The sequence below is a fragment of the Salmo salar genome, chromosome ssa18 (genome assembly GCF_905237065.1).
Source record: "Salmo salar chromosome ssa18, Ssal_v3.1, whole genome shotgun sequence".
In the NCBI taxonomy this organism is placed as follows: domain Eukaryota; kingdom Metazoa; phylum Chordata; class Actinopteri; order Salmoniformes; family Salmonidae; genus Salmo; species Salmo salar.
This window is the reverse complement of record NC_059459.1, coordinates 9,383,723-9,410,887: the sequence shown is the minus strand read 5'-3', so window position 1 is coordinate 9,410,887 and position 27,165 is coordinate 9,383,723. Positions and strand designations below refer to the sequence as shown.

Below are 27,165 nucleotides of genomic sequence, written 5' to 3'. Positions count from 1 at the left end.
ATTTACTCACCAGTCACCCACAACACCAGTCTCAGGTTTGAAGGTTGACAGCACGCAGAAGTATTAGCTAGCTTTGGATGTAATTCATATCCTGGCCACCTGCACAAGATTGTTGAACAACTTTATGGAGGCCCATTTTCACTAGAGCATTTCTTGAGCAATATGTGCATTGCACATCAAGCTATTGCCAAAGATAATGGCATGGGAAGAACCACACCATGTTGTCTTGAGAAGACTGTTTCTCTTTGTGTAACAGTTTAGATTCAGTCCCTCTCCTCGCCCCAACCTGGGCTTGAACCAGGGGCCCTCTGCGCACATCAACCACTGACACCCCACAAAGCATCGTTACCCATCACGCCACAAAAGCCGCGGCCCTTGCAGAGCAAGGAGAACAACTACTTCAGGTCTCAGAGCGAGTGACGTCACCCGATTGAAACACTATTAGCGCGCACCACCGCTAACTAACTAGCCATTTCACATTGGTTACACTCACCCCCCTTTTGACCTCCTTCTTTTCCGCAACAACCAGTGATCCTGGTCAACAGCATCAATGTAAAAATGTAGGTTCCGTCCCTCTCCTCGCCCCTACCTGGGCTCGAACCAGGGACCCTCTGCCCACATCAACAACTGACACCCACGAAGCACCGTGCCACAAAAGCCACGGCCCTTGCAGAGCAAGGGGAACAACTACTTCAGGTCTCAGAGCAAGTGACGTCACCCGATTGAAACGCTATTAGCACGCACCACCGCTAACTAACTAGCCATTTCACATCGGTTACATTTGCATAATCTTGTTTACCCACAAGTCAAATTATCTCATGAAAGTTTGTCATTTCCTGTTTAACTTCTGGGGGGAATGCCGTTAACAATTGTGATTACCTTTGTGCAAAGGAAGGAAACGAACTCTTGGCCAAACCCCTCCCTTCTGCTAATTTCACCCATGTTTATCATGGCCAAAAAGCACATTTTTGTTTTCATATTATTTTTCTTTTTTTTACAATACAGCCAATTTTGACTTTGTGGCTGCAGAATCTAGTGGAAACAGTTTATCTTCCTCGCACTGGCTTGAAAATCACCGCACCAGTTTAAGCACCAACTTCGCCCAATCCTGATTCATCAAATAATCAACCAACAAAAACCCCAAAACAGGAACTGCTGCTGCTCTTAATCACATAATTCTACGTGAGCCTTGACAGATTCTCGCCATTTTATCGGTCCACGAGAATCAATCCACGACAGATTACTCCGTGCATGACAATTCTCCCTAGGCATTAATGTGTTAATTATCTTGACATAATTGTAATCCAAACCCAACCTTTGTGTACATTGTGACAAACTTACTTAAAAAAACGCTGTTTTAGACGAGACTGACTTTATGACCAAAATTATCCTATTTACACTTTGTAGTCCATTATGACCCTAAAATAATTGTTTTGGACTCATATCGATGCCATATACGCCATTTTCAAAAAGAGCAGTTGCTTTTTCGATTCAGTCACTCTTTAATTTACACCCTTAAAAAAGAATGTCATAAAACTGTCTTTAGCTGGAAGGGCTGTCAATACTATAAGAAGGATATTGTTCTCCTTAAAAGTATTCTCTGTCAACAAGCTTAGTTTGTCTCTCTGAGCAGGGGAAAAGCCCAAAATTGGCAGTGTTTGTGTTTAGAATGTTAATTTCTCTCATGTGAGTCCTCAACAACAATAGGCACTTTAGATGCTACAACCACTCCCTCTTACACATGCATGCACACTCCATTCATAATCAGCATTCACAGAAGATGCACTTCAGACACACACTTCCACTGGCTCTGGCTTTCTCCAGCAAGTTTTTTGTTTGTCTCGAGAATATTGGCTTGGCACCATTAATGAGCTACTTATGGTTCTTCCTGCCTTGTCTTTAACAGAGTTTTAAGGATCCTTGAGGAGTGTACATGAATGAAGGAAAAGGTGAAATAAGGACTCACCCCTTTTTTCTTCCTACTTATGCAGACCAAGACAGATGGAGGGGCACATGAGTGTGGTGAGGAGATGTGCAGCTTGTCAGTTTACTTAGATACTGTTTCATCTCATGGTTGCCGTGCTCTTAACTTCTCTAGGGCCAGTGGGACGATTTCGTCCCACCTACGTAACAGCCAGTGAAATCCCGTGGCGTGTTATTCAAATACCTTAGAAATGCTATTACTTCAATTTCTCAAACATATGACTATTTTACACCATTTTAAAGACAAGACTCTCGTTAATCTATAATAACCACACTGTCCGATTTCAAAAAGGCTTTACAACGAAAGCAAAACATTAGATTATGTCAGCAGAGTACCCAGCCAGAAATAATCAGACACCCATTTTTCAAGCTAGCATATAATGTCACAAAAACCCAGAAGACAGCTAAATGCAGCACTAACCTTTGATGATCTTCATCAGATGACAACCCTAGGACATTATGTTATACAATACATGCATGTTTTGTTCAATCAAGTTCATATTTATATCAAAAACCAGCTTTTTACATTAGCATGTGACGTTCAGAACTAGCAAACTTCCGGTGAATTTACAAAAAATTTACTAAATTACTCACGATAAACGTTCACAAAAAGCATAACAATTATTTTAAGAATTATAGATACAGAACTCCTCTATGCACTCGATATGTCTGATTTTAAAATAGCTTTTCGGTGAAAGCACATTTTGCAATATTCTAAGTAGATAGCCCGGCATCACAGGGCTAGCTAGTTAGACACCCAGCAAGTTTAGCCTTCACCAAACTCCGATTTACTATTAGAAAAGTTTGATTACCTTTGGTGTTCTTCGTCAGAATGCACTCCCAGGACTTCTACTTCAATAACAAATGTTGGTTTGGTCCCAAATAATCCATTAATCCATTATTATATCCAAACAGCGGCGTTTTGTTTGTGCGTTCAAGACACTATCCGAAAGGGTAAAGAAGGGTGAGGAGCACGGCGCATTTCGTGACAAAAAAATTCTAAATATTCCATTACCGTACTTCGAAGCATGTCAACCGCTGTTTAAAATCCATTTTTATGCCATTTTTCTCGTAAAAAAGCGATAATATTCCGACCGGGAATCTGCGTTTAGGTAAAAAGACGAAAGAAAATAAAGCACGGGGTCGACTCGTGCACGCGCCTAAGCCCATTGTCCTCTGATCGGCCACTTGCCAAAAGCGATAATGTGTTTCAGCCTGGGGCTGCCTCGATATCATTCAGCTTTTTCCCGGGCTCTGAGAGCCTATGGGAGCCGTAGGAAGTGTCACGTTACAGCAAAGATCCTCAGTCTTCAATAAACAGAGACAAGAAGAACAAGATCTTGTCAGAGAGGGCACTTCCTGTAAGGAATCTTCTCAGGTTTTTGCCTGCCATATGAGTTCTGTTATACTCACAGACACCATTCAAACAGTTTTAGAAACTTTAGGGTGTTTTCTATCCAAAGCCAATAATTATATGCATATTCTAGTTACTGGGCAGGAGTAGTAACCAGATTAAATCGGGTACGTTTTTTATCCGGCCGTGTCAATACTGCCCCCTACCCCCAACAGGTTAACGGCTGGGGCAGTGTGTTGAGATCATTTTTAATCTTCTGTGGTGATGAGACAGACCGAGATCACAGCCTTGGACAGACAGACAAACAATGCTCTGAGTGGAGATTTTAGACTGTCGGCTGGAGTAGCCTTTCACTGCTAGGGCAGCTTATTGGAAAGATGATGCCGGAAGGGATGGCTGCTGTTTTATTGGCTCTTAACCAACAGTGCTATTTTGTTACTAGTTTTTTCGCATTATTTGCAACTTATTTTGTACATGATGTTGCTGCTACCATCTCTTATGGCCGAAAAGAGCTTCTGGACATCAGAACAGCGATTACTCACCTCGAATTGGACTAATAATTTTTCTTTAATGAGTCGGACGGGAAGGATATACTCCAAACACCCGAACAGGCCCTCATCCCCGTCATTCGCTGGAGAAAGAAACAGAGATTTCGCGGAAAGAGATCGAGGTGCCTTGTGAGGATCAGGCGACGAGTGGCTAATCTGCCTTTGCCATCCGTACTGCTGAAAGCACGTATATCCTACCAACGGGACATTAAAAACTGTAATATCTTCTGTTTCCCCTGAGTTGTGGCTGAACGACAACATTAATAACATACAGCTGCCGGGTTTGATACTCTATCAGCAGGATAGAACAGCAGTCTCTGGTAAGACACGGGGCGGGGGCCTATGCATATTTGTAAACAGCAGCTGGTGAACAGTATCAAAGGAAGTCTTGAGGTTTTGCTCGCCTGAGGTAGAGTATCTCTTGCTAAGCTGTAGACCACACTATCTACCTAGAGAGGTTACCTGTATTTTTTTGTAGCTGTCTACATACCACCACAGACCGATGCTGGCACTAAAACCGCACTCCGTCAGCTGTATACCGCCATAAGCAAACAGGAAAAGGCTCATCCAGAGGCGGCGCTCCTAGTGGCCGGGAACTTTAATGCAGGGAAACTAAATCAGTTTCACCTAATTTCTATCAGCATGTTAAATGTGCAACCGGGGGGGGGGACTCTAGACCACCTTTACTCCGCACACAGAGACACGTACAAAGCTCTTCCTCGCCCTTCATTTAGCAAATCTGACTACTTTACAAGCAAAAATTAAAGCAGGAAGCACCAGTGACTCGATCTATAAAAAAGTGGTCAGATGAAGCAGATGCTAAACTACAGGACTGTTTTGCTAGCACAGACTGGAATATATTCCCGGGATTCTTTCCGATGGCATTGAGGAGTAAACCACATCAGTCATTGGCTTCATCAATAAGTGCATCGATGACGTCGTCCCCACAGTGACTGTACGTACATACCCCAACCAGAAGCCATGGATTACAGGCAAAATTCACACTGAGCTAAAGGGTAGAGCTGCCGCTTTCAAGGAGCGGGACTCTAACCTGGAAGCTTACAAGAAATCCCGCTATGCCCTCTGACGAAATATCAAACAGGCAAAGCATCAATAAAGGACTAAGATCGAATCGTACTACACATACTCCGACGCTTAGACTACAAAGGGAAGTATAGCCGAGAGCTGCCCAGTGACAAGAGCCTACCAGACGAGCTAAATAACTTCTATGCTCGCTTCGAGGCAAGTAAAACTGAAACATGCATGAGAGCATCAGCTGTTCCGGACGACTGATTGATCACGCTCTCCGCAGCCGATGTGAGTAAGACCTTTAAACAGGTCAACATTCATGCAGCCAAAATGCGGTCAGAGACCTTCTAGAGCAGCACTGCCCCCTCAAGATTCTGAGCCTGCTTGGCAGGGTTGGTCCTGCAAAGCCAAAGCTCCCTGAAGGGAGAGCATAATATACAAGGACATTCTCAAAGCTGCTAATGAAAACCTTGACGACCTTGTACCTAGCTGGTGGGGGATTCCAGTGGGGTGCCCCCACCCAGGCAATGACAGTGCTGGCAACACTAGCTGCAGTAACCCATGGGGAGGGGGTCACACTCGGACATTCAGAGAGGGGGCATATTATTGTGGCCCTGGTGGCACAAAATCAAAGGTCTGACTGCACAGAGATGCTTGGGAATATGGTCACTACAGGGGACCAGGTTGTGGGTGTTTCAGGGGAAGGGGGTATATCTGACCTCCATCATCTAGGACGTGACAATGGTTAATCAAATCTCCCCGTTTCTGCCCATTTTTTTGCGTGGTTTTGCAGGCCTTCTCATACAGCTGCAACTGTATATGCATTTGTAAATCAAGACCTTTGAGTTGGGCTCTGGGATGGTGCAACTGTTGAGAATCTGTGTCTATGGTTGTTGTGGGGGAAAGGGGTTGTGTGTGTGTGTGTGTGTGTGTGTGTGTGTGTGTGTGTGTGTGTGTGTGTGTGTGTGTGTGTGTGTGTGTGTGTGTGTGTGTGTGTGTGTGTGTGTGTGTGTGTGTGTGTGTGTGTGTGTGTGTGTGTGTGTGTGTGTCCCACAACTGTTGCGAGAGAGTAAAATATGTTAGGGACAATATAGGATGATTCACAATAATTGTTTGCTAATATAATAATTGGTTGCCATAATGTAATTTTGGTAATGGCTGCACTGGTGAGAGGTAAAATCATTTGCATAAATTGCCTATATTACTACAAATATTAATAGCTAATTATGGAAAATAAGATAAACAGGATTTTTAAAGTATGTGTGTGTGTATATATGTATATATATATACACACACACATACTTTAAAAATATAATTGTTTTATTTTTGGGGGGGCCATATATATAATACAAATCGAGGTGAGTGTGATGGAAATGCATTTGGCGGTTGATCTGCTTCTGTTCTGTGGCTGTCACTGTGTGTTCTTTAAAAAGGATGGGTCCCGGTCTCTCCAGGGCTATGGGATCCGGGGTGGGTTGGGGGTGATCTGCCGGGCATTGGGATGACAACCCAACTCGGGATGAGGAGGGCTTTTAGCAGATGGAATAGTGGGGACCAATTGTAGGTTTACTTCATAGCAATGCAAATATCATGGTACAGCTATATAGACACTCAATCATCATGTTATTTTTTTATGGTACGTTTACAAACATATATTTTGATAAATAGAATTGAAACTTGTCTCATTATGGTAAGTGGTGAAATAAGTATAGCCAGTTATAATTGTAATGGCTTAGCAGATAATAAGAAAAGACAATCAGTATTTACCTGGCTAAAAGAGAAGGAATATAATATCTATTGTTCACAGGAAACTCATTCAACAATTTTAGATGAAGTTTTGTGGGAGGAGGTGAAATATATTTCTCCCATGGGCAAAGAAATTCAAAAGGGGTGATGATATTAATTAACAGTAATTTTGATCCAAATGTGCAAATTGTCCAAACAGATCATCAAGGTAGATTATTTTAAATATGTTATTGGACAATAAACAGATATGGCTTATTAACCTATACGGTCCAAATAATGATGATCCAAGCTTCCTTGAAAATATATCTAAGAATTGATCAACTCTACAAGCAACACTAGACTCTATTACTATGGTGGGGGATTTTAATACGGTTTTAAATACCTCTATGGACCGTAAAGGAAATCACACTACAAACTATCACCCTCAGGCACTTAAGGAAATCAGGAATGTCATGGCTATATTGGAATTAGTGGATATATGGAAGCCTAAATACCCTGACCTAGTGAGATATACTGTACATTGCGGAAGCTTAATCAAGCTAGTCATCTTGATTACCTTCTTATGTCATTCTCTCTAGCACCAAAAGTTTAAAAAGTGTTGATAAGGGACAGAATGCGGTCGGATCATCACATAATTAGCATATATATTACTCTTACAGAATTTCCACGTGGGCAAGGATATTGGAAATGTAATCAAAGCCTACTGGATGATAACTTGTTTATAACTAGGACAGAAGAATTTATAACTGACTTTTTCCGACATAACATAGGTACAGCAGATCCCCTTATTGTATGGGACACTTTTAAATGTGCCTTTAGAGGCCATGCAATTCAGTACTCATCTATAAAACAAAGCAATTTAGATCAAAAGAGTCCATATGAACAAAGGAAATTGAAGGACTAACAGCACAGTTAGATAGCAACAAAAACTGTACCATAGAGGCACAGAATAAGTTAGAGGAAAAACAAAAATAAATGGAGGAACTTATTCAACAAAGATCCAGTGTAATATATTATAAAAATAAAGTGAACTGGATGCAATATGGGGAAAAAAATTCACCAAATTATTTTTCAATCTTCAACATAGAAATGCTACCAAAATGTTTTATTCAAACTTGTTACAAATGATGGAGTCACACATGATTCACCAAATTATATTTTGAAAGAGGAAGTAAAGTACTTTAAGAATGTTTTCTTTTCAGTCTCCTCCATCTCGGCTAATTGTATTAATCTTATTCCTATTAATAATGTAAAATGAACATCTGTAAAGAAAGACTCTTGTCGAGGTCAAATTACAGAGGAGGAACTTATTGATGCATTTATGGCTGGGAAAACTCCAGGGCTGGATGGCATACCAGTGGAAGTACACCAAACTTTTTTTATATACTTAGAGGACCATTATTAGCATGTTTTAACCACTCCTATATAAACGGTAGATTATCAGAATACGCAACAAGAAGGTCTGATTTCATTATTACTGAAACAGGATCCAAGTGGTATATATAAAGAACCAGGCCCTTTATAAATTGGAGGCCTCTTACACTTCAGTGTTGTGATGCAAATATTCTAGCTAAATGCTTGGTGCATAGAATTAAAAAAGGTATTGTCAGATATTATTCATCCTAATCAGAGAGGTTTTTTACATGGACGATACATTGGAGATAATATAAGACAAGTACTGAAAACAATAGAATACTATGAAATATCAGGGACACCAGGCCTGGTTTTCATAGCTAATTTTGAAAAGGCTTTTGATAAAGTATGACTGGAGTTTATATATAAATGCCTAGAATATTTCAATTTTGGAGAATCTCTTATAAAATGGTTTAAAGTTATGTATAGTAACCCTAGGTGTAAAATAGTAAATAATGGCTAACTCTCAAAGTTTTAAACTGTCAAGAGGAGTAAAACAAGGTTGTCCACTATTGGCATATCTATTTATTATTGCCATCAAAATGTTAGCTGTTAAAATTAGATCCAACAATAATATTAAGGGATTAGAAATCCGTGGCTTAAAACAAAGGTATCATTGTATGCTGATGATTCATGTTTTCTTTTAAAAACACAATTAGAATCCCTCCACAGCCTCAGAGGATCTACATACTTTTGCTAACCTCTCTGGATTAAAACCAAATTAAGTGTACTATATTACAAAAATTTTACATTACCGTGTAGTTTACCAATAAAATGGTCTGACGGGGATGTGGACATACTCAGTATACAAATCCCAAAAGAAAGAAATGATCTCACTCCAATACATTTTTGTAGAAATTTAGCAAAAATAGATAAGATCTTGCTACAATGGAAAGGAAAATACCTGTCTATTTGTGGAAAAATCACCCTGATTAACTCTTTAGTCATATCCCAGTTTACCTATTTGCTTATGGTTTTTCCTACACCTAGTGACCTGCTTTTTAAATTATATGAACAAAAAAATATTCCATTTGATTTGGAATGGCAAGCCAGACAAAATTAAAAGGGCCTATTTATATAACGAATATGAATTCAGAGGGCAGAAATGACTAAATATTAAAGCATTAGACCTCTCACTAAAGGCATCAGTCATGCAAAAGTTATACTTAAATCCAAAATGGTTCTCTAGTAATTTAGTAAGAATGTCTCACCCCATGTTCAAGAATGGCCTTTTTCTCTTTATTCGGATTACAACTGCTCACTTTTGGGTATTTGAAAATGAAATAATCTCCAAAATATTGTTCTTTTTTAAACAAGCCTTAGAAAGTTGGTTGCAATTTCAGTTTAATCCACCTGAAAAGACAGAACAAATAATACAACAAATATTGTGGTTGAACTCAAATATACTAATTGATTAAAAGAATATATATTTTTCGATAAACTTAAAAAAAATTAAAAAAAATTAAAAGGATATATGTGTAAATGATATAATAAATAGGACTGGTGGATTTATGTCACACATGCAGCTAACACAGACATATTGTCACGTCCTGACCAGTAGAGGGTGTAGTTGGGTCAGGACGTGGCAGAAGGGAGTGTGTGTTTTTTATTGTTTCATTGATTTTGGCCGTGTGACTTCCAATCAAGCACAGCTGTAGAGGGTTGTGGTTGATTGGGAGTCACACATAAGTTGCCTACGTTTCCTTTGTGTTTCGTGGGTAATTGTGCTTGTCAATGTGGTTGCACCTGACAGGACTGTGTTGGCTGTCAGTTTTTGTTGTTTTTGTAAATGCATAGTGTTCGTGACATTAAATATGACGAACCCTAACTCCGCCGCATTTTGGTCCACTTCTTCCATAGACAGCCGTTACAGAATTACCCACCAAACCCGGACCAAGCGGCAGAAGAGGAAGGAGCAGCAGGAGTATAGCGTTATGGACCAATGGACTTGGGAACAGATCCTGGACGGAGAGGGACCATGGACTCAGGCTGGGGAATATCGCCTCCCGCAGTGGGAGATTGAAGCGGCGAGAGCGGAGAGGCGCTATTACGAGGAGAGAGAGCGCAACGAGCGCGAGAGGCAGACCCAATAATTTTTTTGGGGGGGGCACACGGGACAGTCGGTGGAGCTGAGGTCGGAACCAGAGCCAGTCGGGATGACATTGGAGGTGAGCGAGGGATATGAGACAGAGACTGTGACGGGATTAATGGGGAAATTAGGAGAGAGAGAGATGAGAGAGCTGCTAGTATGGTGCATTAAGTACGGCATTCGCCCTAATGAGCGTGTCGTGGGAATGATGTCACCTGAGGCAGCTCTCCATACTCGTCCTGAGGTGCGTGCTGGTTGTCTGGTAAAGACTGTGCCTGCGCCCAGAAACAGGCCTCCTGTATGTCTTCCCAGCCCTGCACGTCCTGTGCCTACGCCCAGAACCAAGCCTCCTGCATGTTTTCCTATCCTGGTCAAGCCTGTGTCTCCTCCACGGACCAGTACTCCAATGGGTCTCCCTATCCTGGTCAAGCCCGTGTCTCCTCCACAGACCAGTCCTCCAGTGGGTCTCCCTATCTTGGTCAAGCCCGTGCCTCCTCCACGGACCAGTACTCCAATGGGTCTCCCTATCCTGGTCAAGCCCGTGTCTCCTCCACAGACCAGTCCTCCAGTGGGTCTCTCCACCCTGGTCTCTCCTGTGCCACCTCCTCAAACCAGGCCTCCAGCGGGTCTTCCCAGACTGGTGAGTCCAGGGCCTGCGCCCAGAGCCAGGTCTCCGTTATGTCTCCCCAGCCTGGTGAATCCTGAGCCGGAACTGCCAGAGTGGCCAGACTGCCCGGAACTGCCACAGTCACCAGAGCTGCCCGCCAGTCAACTGTCACCAGAGCTGCCCGCCAGTCAACAGTCACCAGAGCTGCCCGCCAGTCAACAGTCGTCAGAGCTGCCCGCCAGTCAACAGTCGTCAGAGCTGCCCGCCAGTCAACAGTCGCCAGAGCTGCCCGCCAGTCAACAGTCGCCAGAGCTGCCCGCCAGTCAACAGTCGCCAGAGCTGCCCGCCAGTCAACAGTCGTCAGAGCTGCCCGCCAGTCAACAGTCGTCAGACTGCCCTGAACTGCCGGAGTGGCCAGACTGCCCTGAACTGCCGGAGTGGCCAGACTGCCCTGAACTGCCCGAGTGGCCAGACTGCCCTGAACTGCCCGAGTGGCCAGACTGCCCTGAACTGCCCGAGTGGCCAGACTGCCCTGAACTGCCCGAGTGGCCAGACTGCCCTGAACTGCCGGAGTGGCCAGACTGCCCTGAACTGCCGGAGTGGCCAGACTGCCCGGAGCTGCCGGAGTGGCCAGACTGCCCGGAGCTGCCAGAGGTGCCCGCCTGCCAGGATCTGCCAGGGTGCCCTGCCTGTCCTCCGGCCCAGCCCGAGTGGCCCTCCTGCCCTCCGGTACAGCCCGAGGGGCCCTCCTGCCCTCCGGCCCAGCCCGAGGGGCCCTCCTGCCCTCCGGCCCAGCCCGAGTGGCCCTCCTGCCCTCCGGTACAGCCCGAGGGGCCCTCCTGCCCTCCGGCCCAGCCCGAGGGGCCCTCCTGCCCTCCGGCCCAGCCCGAGGGGCCCTCCTGCTCTCCGGCCCAGCCCGAGGGGCCCTCCTGCTCTCCGGCCCAGCCCGAGGGGCCCTCCTGCTCTCCGGCCCAGCCCGAGGGGCCCTCCTGCTCTCCGGCCCAGCCCGAGGGGCCCTCCTGCTCTCCGGCCCAGCCCGAGGGGCCCTCCTGCTCTCCGGCCCAGCCCGAGGGGCCCTCCTGCCCTCCGGCCCAGCCCGAGGGGCCCTCCTGCCCTCCGGCCCAGCCCGAGTGGCCCTCCAGTCCTCCGGCCCAGCCCGAGTGGTCTGTCTGCCAGGGTCAGCCCGAGTGGCCCGTCTGCCCGGCGCAGCTATCGGCGCCACCAAAGTGGGCGACGCCGAAGGTGGAGCGAGGTCCACGTCCTGCACCTGAGCCACCTCCAGGATAGGTGGGTTGGGGAGGGAGGGTGTAGCACAGTGCCGTCGGTGACGGCAGCCACCCTCCCTTCCCTCCCTTATTGTTTAGGTGTTCCTTTTTGTTGGGGATTTTCTTGTGTGTTCTTTTTTTAGGTGCATCCCGGGGTCTGCACCTTGAGGGGGGGGTACTGTCACGTCCTGACCAGTAGAGGGTGTAGTTGGGTCAGGACGTGGCAGAAGGGAGTGTGTGTTTTTTATTGTTTCATTGATTTTGGCCGTGTGACTTCCAATCAAGCACAGCTGTAGAGGGTTGTGGTTGATTGGGAGTCACACATAAGTTGCCTACGTTTCCTTTGTGTTTCGTGGGTAATTGTGCTTGTCAATGTGGTTGCACCTGACAGGACTGTGTTGGCTGTCAGTTTTTGTTGTTTTTGTAAATGCATAGTGTTCGTGACTTTAAATATGACGAACCCTAACTCCGCCGCATTTTGGTCCACTTCTTCCATAGACAGCCGTTACACATATGGAAATGTCTGCTCTACCCAAAATTACAACCAACTAATTGCAGCATTACCACAAAAATGGAAGAGGCAAGTAGAAGGGGGAAAAAGTAAGGAACGTGTCTGTCGGCCCTGCATTAAAGAGCATAAATGTTTCAAGAAAATTGTGATAATAAAAACATATACCAATTTCATTTAAGGACCAAAAAATTGACAGCTGTGCCATATGAATTGCAAAATAGTTGGGAAGAGATTTTCGATGTACCGATTCCAATGCACATGGTTTATGAATTGACACGCAAAACAACGCCGTATTCAACATTTTTCAATTTAAATTATTATACAAAATTCTTGCAACCAATAGAGTGTGTGTGTGTGTGTGTGTGTGTGTGTGTGTGTGTGTGTGTGTGTGTATATATGGGGGATACAATTTTCCCAGCTCTGCAGATTTTGCTGCGAGGAAGCAGAGTCATTAGATGATAATTTATTTTGGTACTGTCCATATGTCGTTCGTTTTTGGTCACAGGTCCAGGAATGGCTGAAGAATTGCAACATTTACCTAGAACTAACGCTGCAGATAGAAATACTGGGTGATTTGAAAAGTCATAGTCAATCAATAATATAATAATTATTTTAACAAAACATTTTCTTTAATTTACAATCTGTAGAAGCTATGAGAATAGAAAGGTTCAGTACTTTTAAAGCATTACAGGACAGTTGAAAAGTATATGGCAAATAGAAATCCAAAATGGATTCTGTTAAGAGATAGATGGGAGGGGTTGAATGGAGCTGAAGGGTGGGGCTAATAACAACAAGATAACCAATGTATTTAGGTTCAGAAATGTTGTGAAATAGCACAGTTACAAATAGAAATCAAACTGAATGGACATCAGAAATAGAGGAAGGACTAAAAACAAACAAAATATAACTTTTGTAAAATATGTATAAATTGAAGGTAGAAGCCTAAGTGTTATTGTTTATTAGTTTACCCCAATTGGGGGAAGGGTGGTAGGGTTTTCAGGGAATAATAAAGGTATATTAGAGAAAAAAATGTGTGTATGTATGTATGCATGCATGTGTATACAGTGGCTTGCGAAAGTATTCACCCCATTGGCATTTTTCTTATTTTGTTGCCTTACAACCTGGAATTAAAATAGATTTTGGGGGGGTTTGTATCATTTGATTTACACAATATGCCTACCACTTTGAAGATGCAAAATATTTTTCACTGTGAAACAAACAAGAAATAAGACAAAAAAAGAATGAAAACTTGAGCGTGCATGACTATTCACCCCCCCCCCAAAGTCAATACTTTGTAGAGCCACTTTTTGCAGCAATTACAGCTGCAAGTCTCTGGGGGTATGTCTCTATAAGCTTGGCACATCGAGCCACTGGGATTTTTGCCCATTCTTCAAGGCAAAACTGCTCCAGCTCCTTCAAGTCGGATGGGTTCCGCTGGTGAACAGCAATCTTTAAGTCATACCACAGATTCTCAATTGGATTGAGGTCTGGGCTTTGACTAGGCCATTCCAAGACATTTAAATGTTTCCCCTTAAACCGCTTGAGTGTTGCTTTAGCAGTATGCTTAGGGTCATTGTCCTGCTGGAAGGTGAACCTCCGTCCCAGTCTCAAATCTCTGGAAGACTGAAACAGGTTTCCCTCAAGAATTTCCCTGTATTCCATCATTCCTTCAATTCTGACCAGTTTCCCAGTTCCTGCTGATGAAAAACATGGCAGGGACTGGGAACCAGGATGGTGTGTCAGGGAGATGAAAGGTGTTGGGTTTGTGCCAGACATAGCGTTTTCCTTGATAGCCAAAAAGCTCAATTTTAGTCTCATCAGACCAGAGTACCTTCTTCCATATGTTTGGAGAGTCTCCCACATGCCTTTTGGCGAACACCAAATGTGATTGCTTATTTTTTTCTTTAAGCAATGGCTTTTTTTCTGGCCACTCTTCAGCTCTGTGGAGTGTATGGCTTAAAGCGGTCCTATGGACAGATAGTCCAATCTCTGCTGTGGAGCTTTGCAGCTCCTTCATGGTGATCTTTGGTTTCTTTGTTGCCTCTTTGATTAATGCCCTCCTTGCCTGGTCCATGAGTTTTGGTGGGTGGCCCTCTCTTGGCAGGTTTGTTGTGGTGCCATATTCTTTCATTTTTTTTTGAATGGATTTAATGGTGCTCAGTGGGATGTTCAAAGTTCAATTTTTTTTATAACCCAACCCTGATCTGTACTTCTCCACAACTTTGTCCCTGACCTGTTTGGAGAGCTCCTTGGTCTTCATGGTGCCACCCCTTGTTTAGTGGTGTTGCAAACTCTGGGGCCTTTCAGAACATGTGTATATATATTGAGATCATGTGACACTTAGATTGCACACAGGTGGACTTTATTTAACTAATTATGTGACTTATGAAGGTAATTGGTTGCACCAGATCTTATTTTGGAGCTTCATAGCAAAGGGAGTGAATACATAAGCACGCACCACTTTTCCGTTTTGAATTTGTTTTCATTTTTTGAAACAAGTTTTTTTTTTCACTTCACCAATTTGGGCTATTTTGACTATCACATGAAATCCAAATAAAATCCATTTAAATTACAGGTTATAATACAACAAAATAGGAAAAACGCCAAGAGGGATGAATACGTTTGCAAGGCACTGTGTACACACACACACACACACACACACACACATATATATATGTGTGTGTGTATATATATATATATATGTATGTGTGTGTGTGTGTGTGTATATATATATATATATATATATATATATATATGTATGTATATATGTGTGTGTATGTATGTATATATATATATATATATGTACACACATACACATACATATATATATATATATATACACATACACACACATATATATATATACACACACACATATACATATATATACACACACACATATACATATATATATACACACACACATATACATATATATATATATATATATATATATATATATATATATATACCCAAAAAGTATATAGGGGATTGGAAATGATGCAGACAATTACATTGATGGAAGCAACAATCTATCTGCAATATTACAGCTGATCCACCCCTTAAGAAAATAAAATAATAAACAAATAATAGACAAAGGAGATGATTGTGGACTACAGGAAAAGGAGGACCAAGCACGCCCCCATTCTCATCGATGGGGCCGTAGCGGAGCAGGTTGAGAGATTCAAGTTCCTTGGCGTCCACATCACCAACAAACTAACATGGTCCAAGCACACCAAGACAGTCATGAAGAGGGCACGACAAAACCTATTCCCCCTCGGGAGACTGAAAAGATTTGGCATGGGTCCTCAGATCCTCAAAATGTTTTACAGCTGCACCATCGAGGGCATCCTGATGGGTTGCATCACTGCCTGGTATGGAAACTGCTCGGCCTCTGACTGCAAGGCACTACAGAGGGTAGTGCGTATGGCCCAGCCACCCTAGTCATAGACTGTTCTCTCTGCCGTCACACGGCAAGCAGTACCGGGGTGCCAAGTTTAGGTCCAAAAGACTCCTTAACAGCTTCCACCCCCAAGCCATAAGACTCCTGAATATCTATCAAATGGCTCCCCCCCATCTACATTGCTGCTACTCTCTGTTCTAATCTATGCATAGTTACTTTAATAACTCTACCAACATGTACATATTACCTCGATTACCTTGACACCAGTGCTCCCGCACATTGACCCTGTACTGGTAACCCCCTGCTATTGTTATTTACTGCTGCTCTTTAATTTTTTGTTATTCTTATCTCTTACTTTTTTTTAGGTATTTTCATAAAACTGCGTTGTTGGTTAAGCGCTTGTAAGTAAGCATTTCACTATATGGTCTACACCTGTTGTATTTGGCGCATGTGACAAATACATTTTGATTTGATTTGGTGCTGGAACACTCGGCTTTGGATACAAACAGAACAACTCTGCTTTGGATAAAAACAGTTTTGGACCACTCAACCCCAGCAGTCAGCTGCTAAGGAGCCGCTAAGGCTTGATTTGTTTTGAAAGCTAATTATTGATTGTTTTGTTCTGATTAATTCATTTATGTTGGCCAACTTAATTGTTTTAATTATGCCTGTGAGGAGTGGGCTTGTTTCAATTATCTGTCTAGATTTCTCATAATATGATTATTTGTCTGAACTTTCAATATCTGCTGTGTTTTCGTATTGACCGAGTTGTTATTCCCACTATTTTGTTTGCATTGTTTATGTTGTGTCTAATTACTGTCTGATGTTTCAATTACTTTTCAGTCTGAGCTCTTATAGTCTGTGTTCCATTTTATTGAATTAGTGTGTTTTGCCTGTTTTTGTCCGTGTTTATGTGTTTGTCTAGTGGTCGGTGTGTGGCTGTGATGTTTGTGACTAGCTGTGACTGACTGTTGTTTTGTGTTTACTCTCTCCCTCTCTCTGGCTGCTGATGTGCCACATGTAGAGGCTCTAATGAACAGTCTCCATCAAAGCCATGGCAAAGGGCAGCCACCTCACCCCTGAGGGCTGCCAGCTGTAGAGTGGAGGAGAGGGAGGCAGTGCGGCGTGGTCATGTCGACCTGAACGGCAACCTGCACCACAGTGGACCTGTAGCTTCAGATGCGTGGGAGAGATTTGAGAGACACCAGAGGGCCCTGTCTGCACACAGAGAAGATACTGAATCAGAGGAGGGTCAACATCATGGCTGCCCAGGTAGGAAAGGAAATACTGTAACTTTACAACTTTCATCACTGTTAACATTACTTCAATAACTCATCTCTGTTACCATTACTTCACAACTGAAGGAAGTGTGAGGATGGGGTGCTGTGGGATTATTTAAGATAAGCTTTGAGCCTCCTGAGTGGCGCATCGGTCTAAGGCACTGCATCGCAGTGTTGTGGCTTCACTACAGCCTGGGGTTCGATCCCGGGTTTTGGCACAACCGGCCGTGACCGGGAGTCAATCAATCAAATGTATTCATAAAGCCCTTCTTACATCAGCTGATGTCACAAAGTGCTGTACAGAAACCCAGCCTAAAACCCCAAACAGCAAGCAATGCAGGTGTAGATGCACGGTCACTAGGAAAAACTCCCTAGGAAGAAACCTAGAGAGGAACCAGGCTGTGAGGGGTGGCCAGTCCTCTTCTGGTGGTGTCAGGTTGAGATTATAACAGAACATAGCCAAGATGTTCACATGTTCATAGATGACCAGCAGGGTCAAATAATAATAATCACAGTGGTTGTAGAGGGTGCAACAGGTCAGCACCTTAGGAGTAAACATAAGTTGGCTTTTCATAGCCGATCATTCAGAGTATCTCTACCGCTCCTGCTGTCTCTAGAGAGTTGAAAACAGCAGGTCTGGGACAGGTAGCACGTCCAGTGAACAGGTCAGGGTTCCATAGCCGCAGGCAGAACAGTTGAAACTGGAGCAGCAGCACGACCAGGTGGACTGGGGACAGCAAGGAGTCATCAGGCCAGGTAGTCCTGAGGCATGGTCCTTGGGCTCAGGTCCTTTGAGAGAAAGAGAGAAAAAGAGAAAGAGAATTAGAGAGAGCATACTTAAAATCACACAGGACACCGGATAAGACAGGAGAAATACTCCAGATATAACAGACTGACCCTAGCCCCCCAACACAAACTATTGCAGCATAAATACTGGAGGCGGAGACAGGAGGTGTCAGGAGACGCTGTGGCCCCATCCGACGATAACCACGGACAGGGCCAAACAGGCAGGATATAACCCCACCCACTTTGCCAAAGCACAGCCCCCACACCACTAGAGGGATAGCTTCAATCACCAACTTACTATCCTGAGACAAGGCCGAGTATAGCCCACGAATATCTCCCCCATGGCATGAACCCAAGGGGGCAGCTCCTTATGGGAGTCCCAAAGGGCGGCGCACAATTGGCCCAGTGTCGTCTGAGTTAGGGGAGGGTTTGTCCGGGGGGCTTTACTTGGCTCATCGCGCTCTAGTGACTCCTTGTGGTGGGCCGGGCACCTGCAAGGTGATTACGGTCGTCAGTTGAACGGTGTTTCCTCCGACACATTGGTACAGCTGGTTTTCTGGTTAAATGTGCGGGTGTAAAGAAGCGCGGCTTGGTGGGTCATGTTTCGGGGGACGCATGACGCGACCTTCACCTCTCCCGAGCAAGTTGGGGAATTGCAGCGATGAGATAAGATCATAATCACGAAATTGGGGAGAAAAAAGGGGTCAAATTACAACAACAACAAAAATGCTTTGAAGTAGTAGGGTTTTAGATGTGCCACCTCTGGCAAGAGACCAGAGGTGGGGTGTAGGGTTTGGGCATAGCCTGAAGGTAGGGAGGGGCAGTTCCTCTTGCTGCTCCATTGGAAAGTACCATGGTCTTGTGGTGGATGCAAACTTTGACTGGAAGCCAGTGGAGTGTGAAGGGGAGTGGTGTGACATGGGAGAACTTTGGAAGGTTGAACACCAGGCGGGTTGCAGCGTTCTGGATAAGTTGCATGGGTTTGATGGCACAAGCGGGGAGCCCAGCCAACAGCGAGTTGCAGTAGTCCAGACGGGAGATGACAAGTGCCTCAAATAGGACATGCTCCACTTCCTGTGTAAGGTAGAGTCGTACTCTACGGATGTTGTAGAGCATGAACCTGCAGGAGTGAGTCACTGCTTTGATGTTTGCAGATAACAACAGGGTGTTGTCTAGGGTCACGCCAATGTTCTTTGCACTCTGGAAGGGGGACACCGTGGAGTTGTCAACCATGATGGAGAGGTCTTTGAGCGGCCAGGCCTTCCCCGGGAGGAAGAGCAGGTCTGTCTTGTCGAGGTTGAGCTTGAGGTGGTGGGCCGACATCCAAGCTGAGATATCTGGTAGGCATGCAGAGATGTGTATCGCCACCTGAGTGTCAGAAGGGGGGAAGGAGAAAAGTAGTTGTGTGTCATCCGCATAGCAATCATAGGAGAGGATATGACAGAGACAACTATCTACGTGTATAGAGAGAAGAGGACCTAGAACCGAGCCCTGGGGGGCACCAGCAGTGAGAGGACATGGTGCAGACACAGATCCTCTCCACGTCACCTGGAGCGGCCTGCCAGGTAGGATGCAATCCAAAAGTGTGTAGAGCCTGAGACGCCCAGCCCTGAGAGGGTGGAGAGGAGGATCTGATGGTTCACAGTGTTGAAGGTAATGGATAGATTTAGGAGGATGAGAACAGAGGATAGAGATTTAGCTTTGGCAGTGTGGAGAGCCTCCGTAAGAGCAGTCTGTTGAGTGACTCGTTTTGAAGCCTGTCTGGTTAGGGTCAAGAAGATTGTTCTGAGAGAGATAGCGAAAGAGTTGGTCAGAGACAGCACGCTCAAGTTTTTTGGAAAGAAAAGAAAGAAGGGCTACCTGTCTGTAGTTTTTGATGTCACAGGAGTCAAGTAGGAAAGAAATTAATCGAAGGCAGACGTCAGGGGGTTGAAGTCACCAAGTACGAAGAGCCGTAAGCCATCGTCAGGAAATTAGCTTACCAAGGTGTCAAGCTCATTGAGGCACTCTCTACGGGCACCTGGTGGGCGATAGATGACAACAATGTTAAGCTTGAGTGGACAAGTGATCGTGACAGCATAGAATTCAAATGAGGAGATGGGCGGGTGAGAGAGGAGAAAATAAATAAAAATCTCCACTTAGGAGAAATGAGTGGGCGATAGTTTGGAACTGCCAATCTGCGGTCAAGAGCGCCTAGTTCATCTCAGCCTATGCTGCCCTTCAGTCCCTTGACCTTTTGGACCTGACGGAGACGTGGATCACCCCAAAGAACACTGCTACTGCAGATACTCTCTCTTCATCTGACTACGTTTACTCTCATACTTCAGTTTGAGAGCATCTGGTCGTCGCAGTGGTGGCCACTAGGCGCTCTTGACCGCAGATTGGCAGTTCCAAATGCTGCCAGAGACCAGGAATTCCACATGTGTTGCGCGCGCAGAGTACACTTAATTACAAGGGTTGCAGCCAAGGGGTGAGGAGCGTCTGTAAAGCCTACAGGGAGAGGAGCGAACTAGGATGGAAAACACACACATAGCTGCCAAAGTTACAAAAGAGCAAAATGAGATTCTGAGAATAACTAGGTAAAATACTCAAGGGAGACAGTGGTGTGAAGCCTTCCTCTCATAACACCGCAGAACAACTTGGCAGAACCCTCTCTGTTTCGGCGACAATCTTAGTTGTGCGACGAGAACGCTGCTTACAACTGCCGCTTTGAAAACAAGCGAGACTGAGGTACTAATTGCTAATTGCCTTGCAAAAGGTGAAGAGCACACAAACACACCTCCCGGTCGTAATTGCTGATTGCCTAGGAGAGGTGAAACCACTCCAATACAGCCACTGATTACCAAAACAACAACAGTCACAAATTGCCCTGCCTGTTAATCCTGGTTGATGTGTCAACAATCATCTGCAAATTAATAGCATTCAGCAGTTCACACACCAAGTAGGCTACTGGGAAGACAGGCAGCACTTAAAGGAGATGGCCCTAGCTAGCAAAAATAAAGACAGTAATTATACTTATAGTGTAGATATCAGGAGTCCTCTAGCAATATAATTTAGCACCATTACTTCACAACTGTCATTACAGTTACCATTACTTCACAACTGTCATCACTGTTAGCATTATCATGATAAATGTCTGTGAGATGACGTAGTTAGATGAAGTTGTATACTGTAGCGAGATGTTGTGACAAATCCAGCTTTGAATGGCAGTTGAATCAAGTTGTTAGGAGAATGATTGGCGGATGGATTAAGTTGTTAAGAGCACAGTTTATTCAAGACGGCTCAAATCACGCTGTGATCTCCTCAGCTGGATAGTTGTTTTGGAAACAGACACAGGCACAGTCACTTCCTTTCCATACACACACGCCAATACATACAATTAGCATAATGTACACTCAAACAGACACCTAAAGACCCATTGGTAACAAACACTGCACACTTGCACACAAACACACCTTCAGTTTCACACAAAATACTTTGTGTGAGATGATAAATCAGAGCAAAAATAGTCTGCTCACACTGGAAGGTGGAGGACGCCTGTGATGCAGAATCAAACAATATAACAAGGTTCGCGTTTAACAGCATACCATAAAACAAATTTAATAGAGCCTTTCACCAAAAGAAAGCTTCAGCCTTGCGAGAATGCCACCTCTCAAAATCTCTGCACACACAGATGTGTGCATGAACACACACACAAACACACATACAGACTGCCTGACCCATCCATTTTCTCTCTCTCCCTTCCTGCTCTGCCATGTTTCCTGGTCCAGGATTGAGAGCTGCTGAGTGTTTGGTTAAGGGGGCTATGGAGAGTGCCGAGCATCCAGTGGGGGGCGGCGATGAAAGCCCCTCTGAAGCTGACTCTCTATGGGGGACGGACGAGCCACTGAGGGTGGGCCACCGAGGCCAGATGAGCCCTGACTGCTGCGAGGACATGGAGGACACAGAATCTCTGGTGTCTCATTGTCTCCTCTCCCCCAGCTCAGGAGCAGAGGAGTCCAGCCACAGCCTCAGCCCAGCCTGGGCCCTGGCCTTCTATGGAGGGGACTGTTTTAGTCAGGATGTGGTGGAATATGCTAGGAACTTGGGACAGCATAGTGAGTCCCCGTGCCTGGAGCTGAAAACACAGGTGGGTAACCTGGGAGGAAAAGCTATTGAGCTTAAATATAATAGACCAGCTATGAGTGATGACAGACCATACAGATACCATGGTCTCAATGTTTGGAATAGTGCTTTTTTTGTAAATGTGTAAATATGTGACTCTCATTTTAGAAGACGGAGTAAATGTATACTGTCTGATACTTCAAAGATTCAACATGATTAGTTAACTACTTTCTACCAAATGGTACATAATGAAAAAGCTACATGCATCTGAAATAAACAAGAAGTAGTTATTATATCACAATTATGTGATTTATCTATATAAATGCCAGAGAACAAGCAGACTAAAATAAAGAGAAATCATGTTTAATGTTTAAGGCAAGTAGTGTCATTGCCTCAGGCTGTTCTAATTCTACTGTTCAACATTCACTTAATGCTCACTATATTAAAAGGACTCCTCTCTCTTTAAAATTGATTTTGTCCAGGTAGTGTATGTTGCATTGCAGCCAATGATGAAGCTGTATTCATTTCATTGTGGCATTACGGTAATGCCAATTACATAGCAGTGGCACTTTTGATATAAAGCATGCACTTTCTATTAGACTCATCCATCTCATTTAAAATGAATGGATTGTATGATGACCTATCGTAGAGAATGTACAGTTTGAGCATACACAAAATAGTATTATTGACATAATTTACTATGAATAATTAACTAATTTACTAATGAATAATTAAATAATTAAATGGTAATTTCACTTTCAGTCAAACTCCATGTTTGGATAAGTGCATGCATTTCATGAAAAAGCTATGAGATTATTAGTTAAAACCAAGCAAAACAACATTAATAGCAGTAGCAAATCAGCATATAATCATGATTTCAGGTGAATAGGAAGAGAGTTGGAGGTTTTAGGGTAATTGGCACATTATTTTCTCCATATCTACCCTTCGACATAAAAGTCATTATCATGTGTAATAGAATAATGATGGGGTGTCCTCTCTGTATGCTTTGATGGTAATGATGTACGTTTTTATCCGCCCCTTCACTGGAATAGTCTGACTGCCCCACTCATACCTTAAAGACCGACTGCCTTAAAAAGCGGCAAATCCCTTTATTCGAGTGTCAAAATGTACTACAAAGTGTAAATAGTCAGTCATCAAGTCAGTCTTGTCTAAAATGGAGTTTGGAACATCTGTGCGTCACAACGGGTAAAGGAAGGTTGTGTTTTGATTTGACGATGTCCACTTGCCCACTAACATAGGGTGAACAGCTGTGTTGTTTGCTCTCCATCAAATAACATAGACAGTGAGACAGACCTGCCCGGCAGCTCCGACTTTGTTTACATAAGACAAGTCCCACATATGTTTACTTCAGAAATAGAGCACCAAAAACCTTAGATATAAACTTGCGCAACTAAAATATCCTCTGCAAAAACGTCAAAATTATTTACAGATTTCTTGAGTTATATTAGATTAATTCTGGTGATTTTGATAATGTGAAATAGGCTTATGCGTCTAGTGTCTCATGGGGGGGAAACATAATTAACCAAATGCGGAATCGGTCAGGAAACACACCTCCAAGACTGAAATCTTGTTTTTCGTATGAGCAACAGATAAACATGCTTGCTCATCAGCGTGTTCAGTGGCTCTTTAAGAGCCAGGGTCCATATCGGTGTTATATTGTAGACTCTAAAGCCCTGTTTCCATTGGCACTTTGAAGTTAACCCGGGCTGGGCTAGATCGAATTATGTTTCCACCACAGCCTCCAGAAATGAGACATTATGTCATGTTGCTAGGTAGCCAATATGTGACTGTGCAGCTGGTTTCACAAAATGTTGCTAGCTAGCTTTTAATTCCCTCTAACCATGCTGTAACGAACGTTGCCCCATACTCATGCCAGTGCCAGCCAGACTCGGAGCCATGTATTTAGCTTGCTAACATTAGCTAGCTAAACAGTTAGCATTGTCACTAGCGTAACAGGCTAGCTAGCTAGCTTAATTCCTACTTTGCTTGCCACGGCTTTGGCTATAAGCTAGCTAGCTAGCTAACCAAGCAAACCAGACATGTTTGATATAATGTAGCTAGCTAGCTTTCAATACGACCTGGCCTGCTAAAACTCCTGCTAGCCCACATTAGCTAGCTAACTAGCTTGTTTCAACTCTGATTTGGTAGCTAGTATTCGAGGGCTGACTGTTCTCATAAAAGTTTGTAGTGCAAAAATGTATGAAGGATCCAGCTACGGTGGTAATTTGTGTAATGTCTGACTACTGCAGCACTGATTGTCCATGTGCTAGCTAACAGCAACAAGCCCAGACGAGCAAGCTAAAAGTTGTCAGCATCCAGTTGTGATCAGCCGGTGGTTGCATAGTAACGGCGTCACCAGCCTGAATTCGAATCGAGCTGGCACCGGTTATGAAACTGCGCTGGTCTGGGTTTCCCTCGACCCAGCTCGAATTTGAGAATTCCATTCAAGCCAGCTCTAATTTGGCCCTAATTTTAAGTGTCAGTGGAAATGGGGCTTAAAAGGCTCTTCATGTACTGTATATACACCTTTGGGAAGAAGGGTTAATAATGGGTTCTTCGGCTATCCCTGCTATGACAACATTTTTCCCCAACGAAAAACCGAACCTTTGGCGAAAAGGTTCTACCTATGAAAAAAAAGGGGGTTCCTCCAGGGACAGCCAAAGAACCCTTGACGGTTCTAAAGTGTACAAACTAAATGGTTTGGTGTCTACTTTATGTATTAAATGTTCTACTTGTAGGAGCTTCAACAGCAGCTTATGATCGAGACGAAGAATCAGAAAAAGACCAGAAATTTCTACCAAAAGCTGCTCCATCAAGAGAGAAAAAACAAACGTACCAATCAATTCCTCATGACTTTTACAATTTCTACTATGGGGTTGATACATAGAGAAATAAACACACCATTTCAATGTGTTTTTCTGCTGAAGGTTCGGATGCTAGATTGATGCTGTCCAAACTCAAAGTCCAGCTTGAGGAGTTGAGGTCCAAAGTGGAGTTTCTAGACTCTATACAGAAATATCTGGAGGTGTGGACAGGTTGAACAGAAATAATCCCCAAATACTAACACAAAGCAGGCATAAAGTGCCTTCGGAAAGTATTCAGACCCCTTGACTTTTCCACATTTTGTCACGTTACAGCCTTCATCTAAAATTTATGAAATAAAACATGTTTCTCATCAATCTACACACAATACTGTATAATGACAAAGCGAAAACAGGGTTTTAGAAATGTTTGCAAATTTATTGTAAATAAGAAACAGAAATACCTTATTTACATAAATATTCAGACCCTTTGCTATGAGACTCGAAATTGAGCTCAGGTGCATCCTGTTTCCATTGATCATCCTTGAGATGTTTCTACAATTTGTAGTCCACCTGTGGTAATTCAATTGATTGGACATGATTTGGAAAGGCACACACCTGTCTATATAAAAAGTCCCACAGTTGACAGTACATTTCAGAGCAAAAACCAAGCCATAAGGTCGAAGAAAATGTCCATAGAGCGTAGAGAGGTTTGTGTCGAGGCACAGCCAAACTGAGCAATCGGGGGAGAAGGGCCTTGGTCAGGGAGGTGACAAAGAGTTCCCCTGTGGAGAAGGACAACCATCTCTGCAGCAGTCCACAAATCAGGCCTTTATGGTAGAGTGACCAGACAGAAGCCACTCCTGAGGAAAAGGCAAATGACAGCCTGCTTGGAGTTTGCCAAAAGGTACCTGAAGGACTCTCAGACCATGAGAAACAAGATTCTTTGGTCTGATGAAACAAAGATTGAAGTCTTTGGCCTGAATGTCAAGTGTCATGTCTGGAGGAAACCTGGCACCATCCCTACGGTGAAGCATGGTGGTGGCAGCATCATGATGTGGGGATGTTTTTCAGTGGCAGGGACTGGGAGACTAGTCAGGATCGAGGGAAAGATGAATGGAGCAAAGTTCAGAGAGATCCTTGATGAAAACCTGCTCCAGAGCGCTCAGTACCTCAGACAGGGGCCAAGTTCACCTTCCCACAGGAAAACAACCCTAAGCGCACAGCCAAGACAACGCAGGAGTGGCTTCGAGACAAGTCTCTGAATGTCCTTGAGTGGCCCAGCCATTGCACGGACTTAAATCCGATCAAACATCTTTGGAGAGACCTGAAAATAGCTGTGCAGCGACGCTTCGCATCCAACCTGACAGATCTTGAGAGGATCTGCTGAGAAAAATGGGAGAAACTCCCAAAATACAGGTGTGCCAAGCTTGTAGCGTCATAGCCAAGAAGACTCGAGGCCAAAGGTGCTTCAACAAAGTACTGAGTAAAGGGTCTGAATACTTATGTAAATGTGATATTTTAGTTTTTAATTGTAATACATTTGCAAAGAAAATTCGAAACTGTTTTTGCTTTGTCATTATGGGATATTGTGAGTAGCTTGATGAGGAAAAAAACTATGTAATCAATTTTAGAAAAAGACTAACGTAACAAAATGTGGATAAAGTCAAGGGGTCTGAATACTTTCCGGATGCACTGTACATTACATGCACTGTACATTGCACTGTTCACTCCCATATCGCTGATTGTTTGTTGGTTCTGATTGGTTGTTGGTTCAAATCACTGATTGGTTACTGGTTCTGATAGGTTGTTGGTTCATTTCTCTGCCTGGTTGTTTTGGTCAGGTTCTGAGTGTGGATCAATGGGGTGTGGATGTGTCCCTCCTTCCCTCCCTGGCAGCCTCTGATCCAGGGAGCCCTCTGGATCTCCAGCCCTCAGAGGAGCCTGCCGTGTTGGGATTGGTGTCTTTGTCTGGTGTAGGGACAGGGACAGGGAAGAGCAGCCTGCAGGCCGCCACACCCCTGGATTTCATGTCCTACCTCTATGCCAGGTAACACTAACTATATATCAGGTTACAATAGCAGGTTAACAGATTACAGGTAAAGGTTTAGGTTAAAATAATACATTAACTATTAAACCCATGAGTGTGATTAACGGTGTATTAGCAAGTATGGTTTAAATCAGGGCTTATCCTATTCTTGTTCTGGAGGGCCAAAACACTTCTG

The 27,165-nt window shown here is 43.9% G+C and overlaps 1 protein-coding gene across 2 annotated transcripts in view; it reads left to right on the top strand.

The window, feature by feature from the left end:
* LOC106576784 (kinase non-catalytic C-lobe domain-containing protein 1) overlaps window positions 1-27,165 on the top strand; it is a 63,659-nt gene that overhangs the window by 22,295 nt on the left and 14,199 nt on the right. For both annotated transcript variants that reach the window (XM_014154182.2, XM_014154181.2), the window contains 5 exons: window positions 16,973-17,220; window positions 21,785-22,143; window positions 24,878-24,971; window positions 25,067-25,164; window positions 26,785-26,990. In XM_014154182.2, coding sequence (XP_014009657.1) covers window positions 16,973-17,220; window positions 21,785-22,143; window positions 24,878-24,971; window positions 25,067-25,164; window positions 26,785-26,990 — 1,005 coding nt within the window. The remainder of the gene's footprint in view (window positions 1-16,972; window positions 17,221-21,784; window positions 22,144-24,877; window positions 24,972-25,066; window positions 25,165-26,784; window positions 26,991-27,165) is intronic.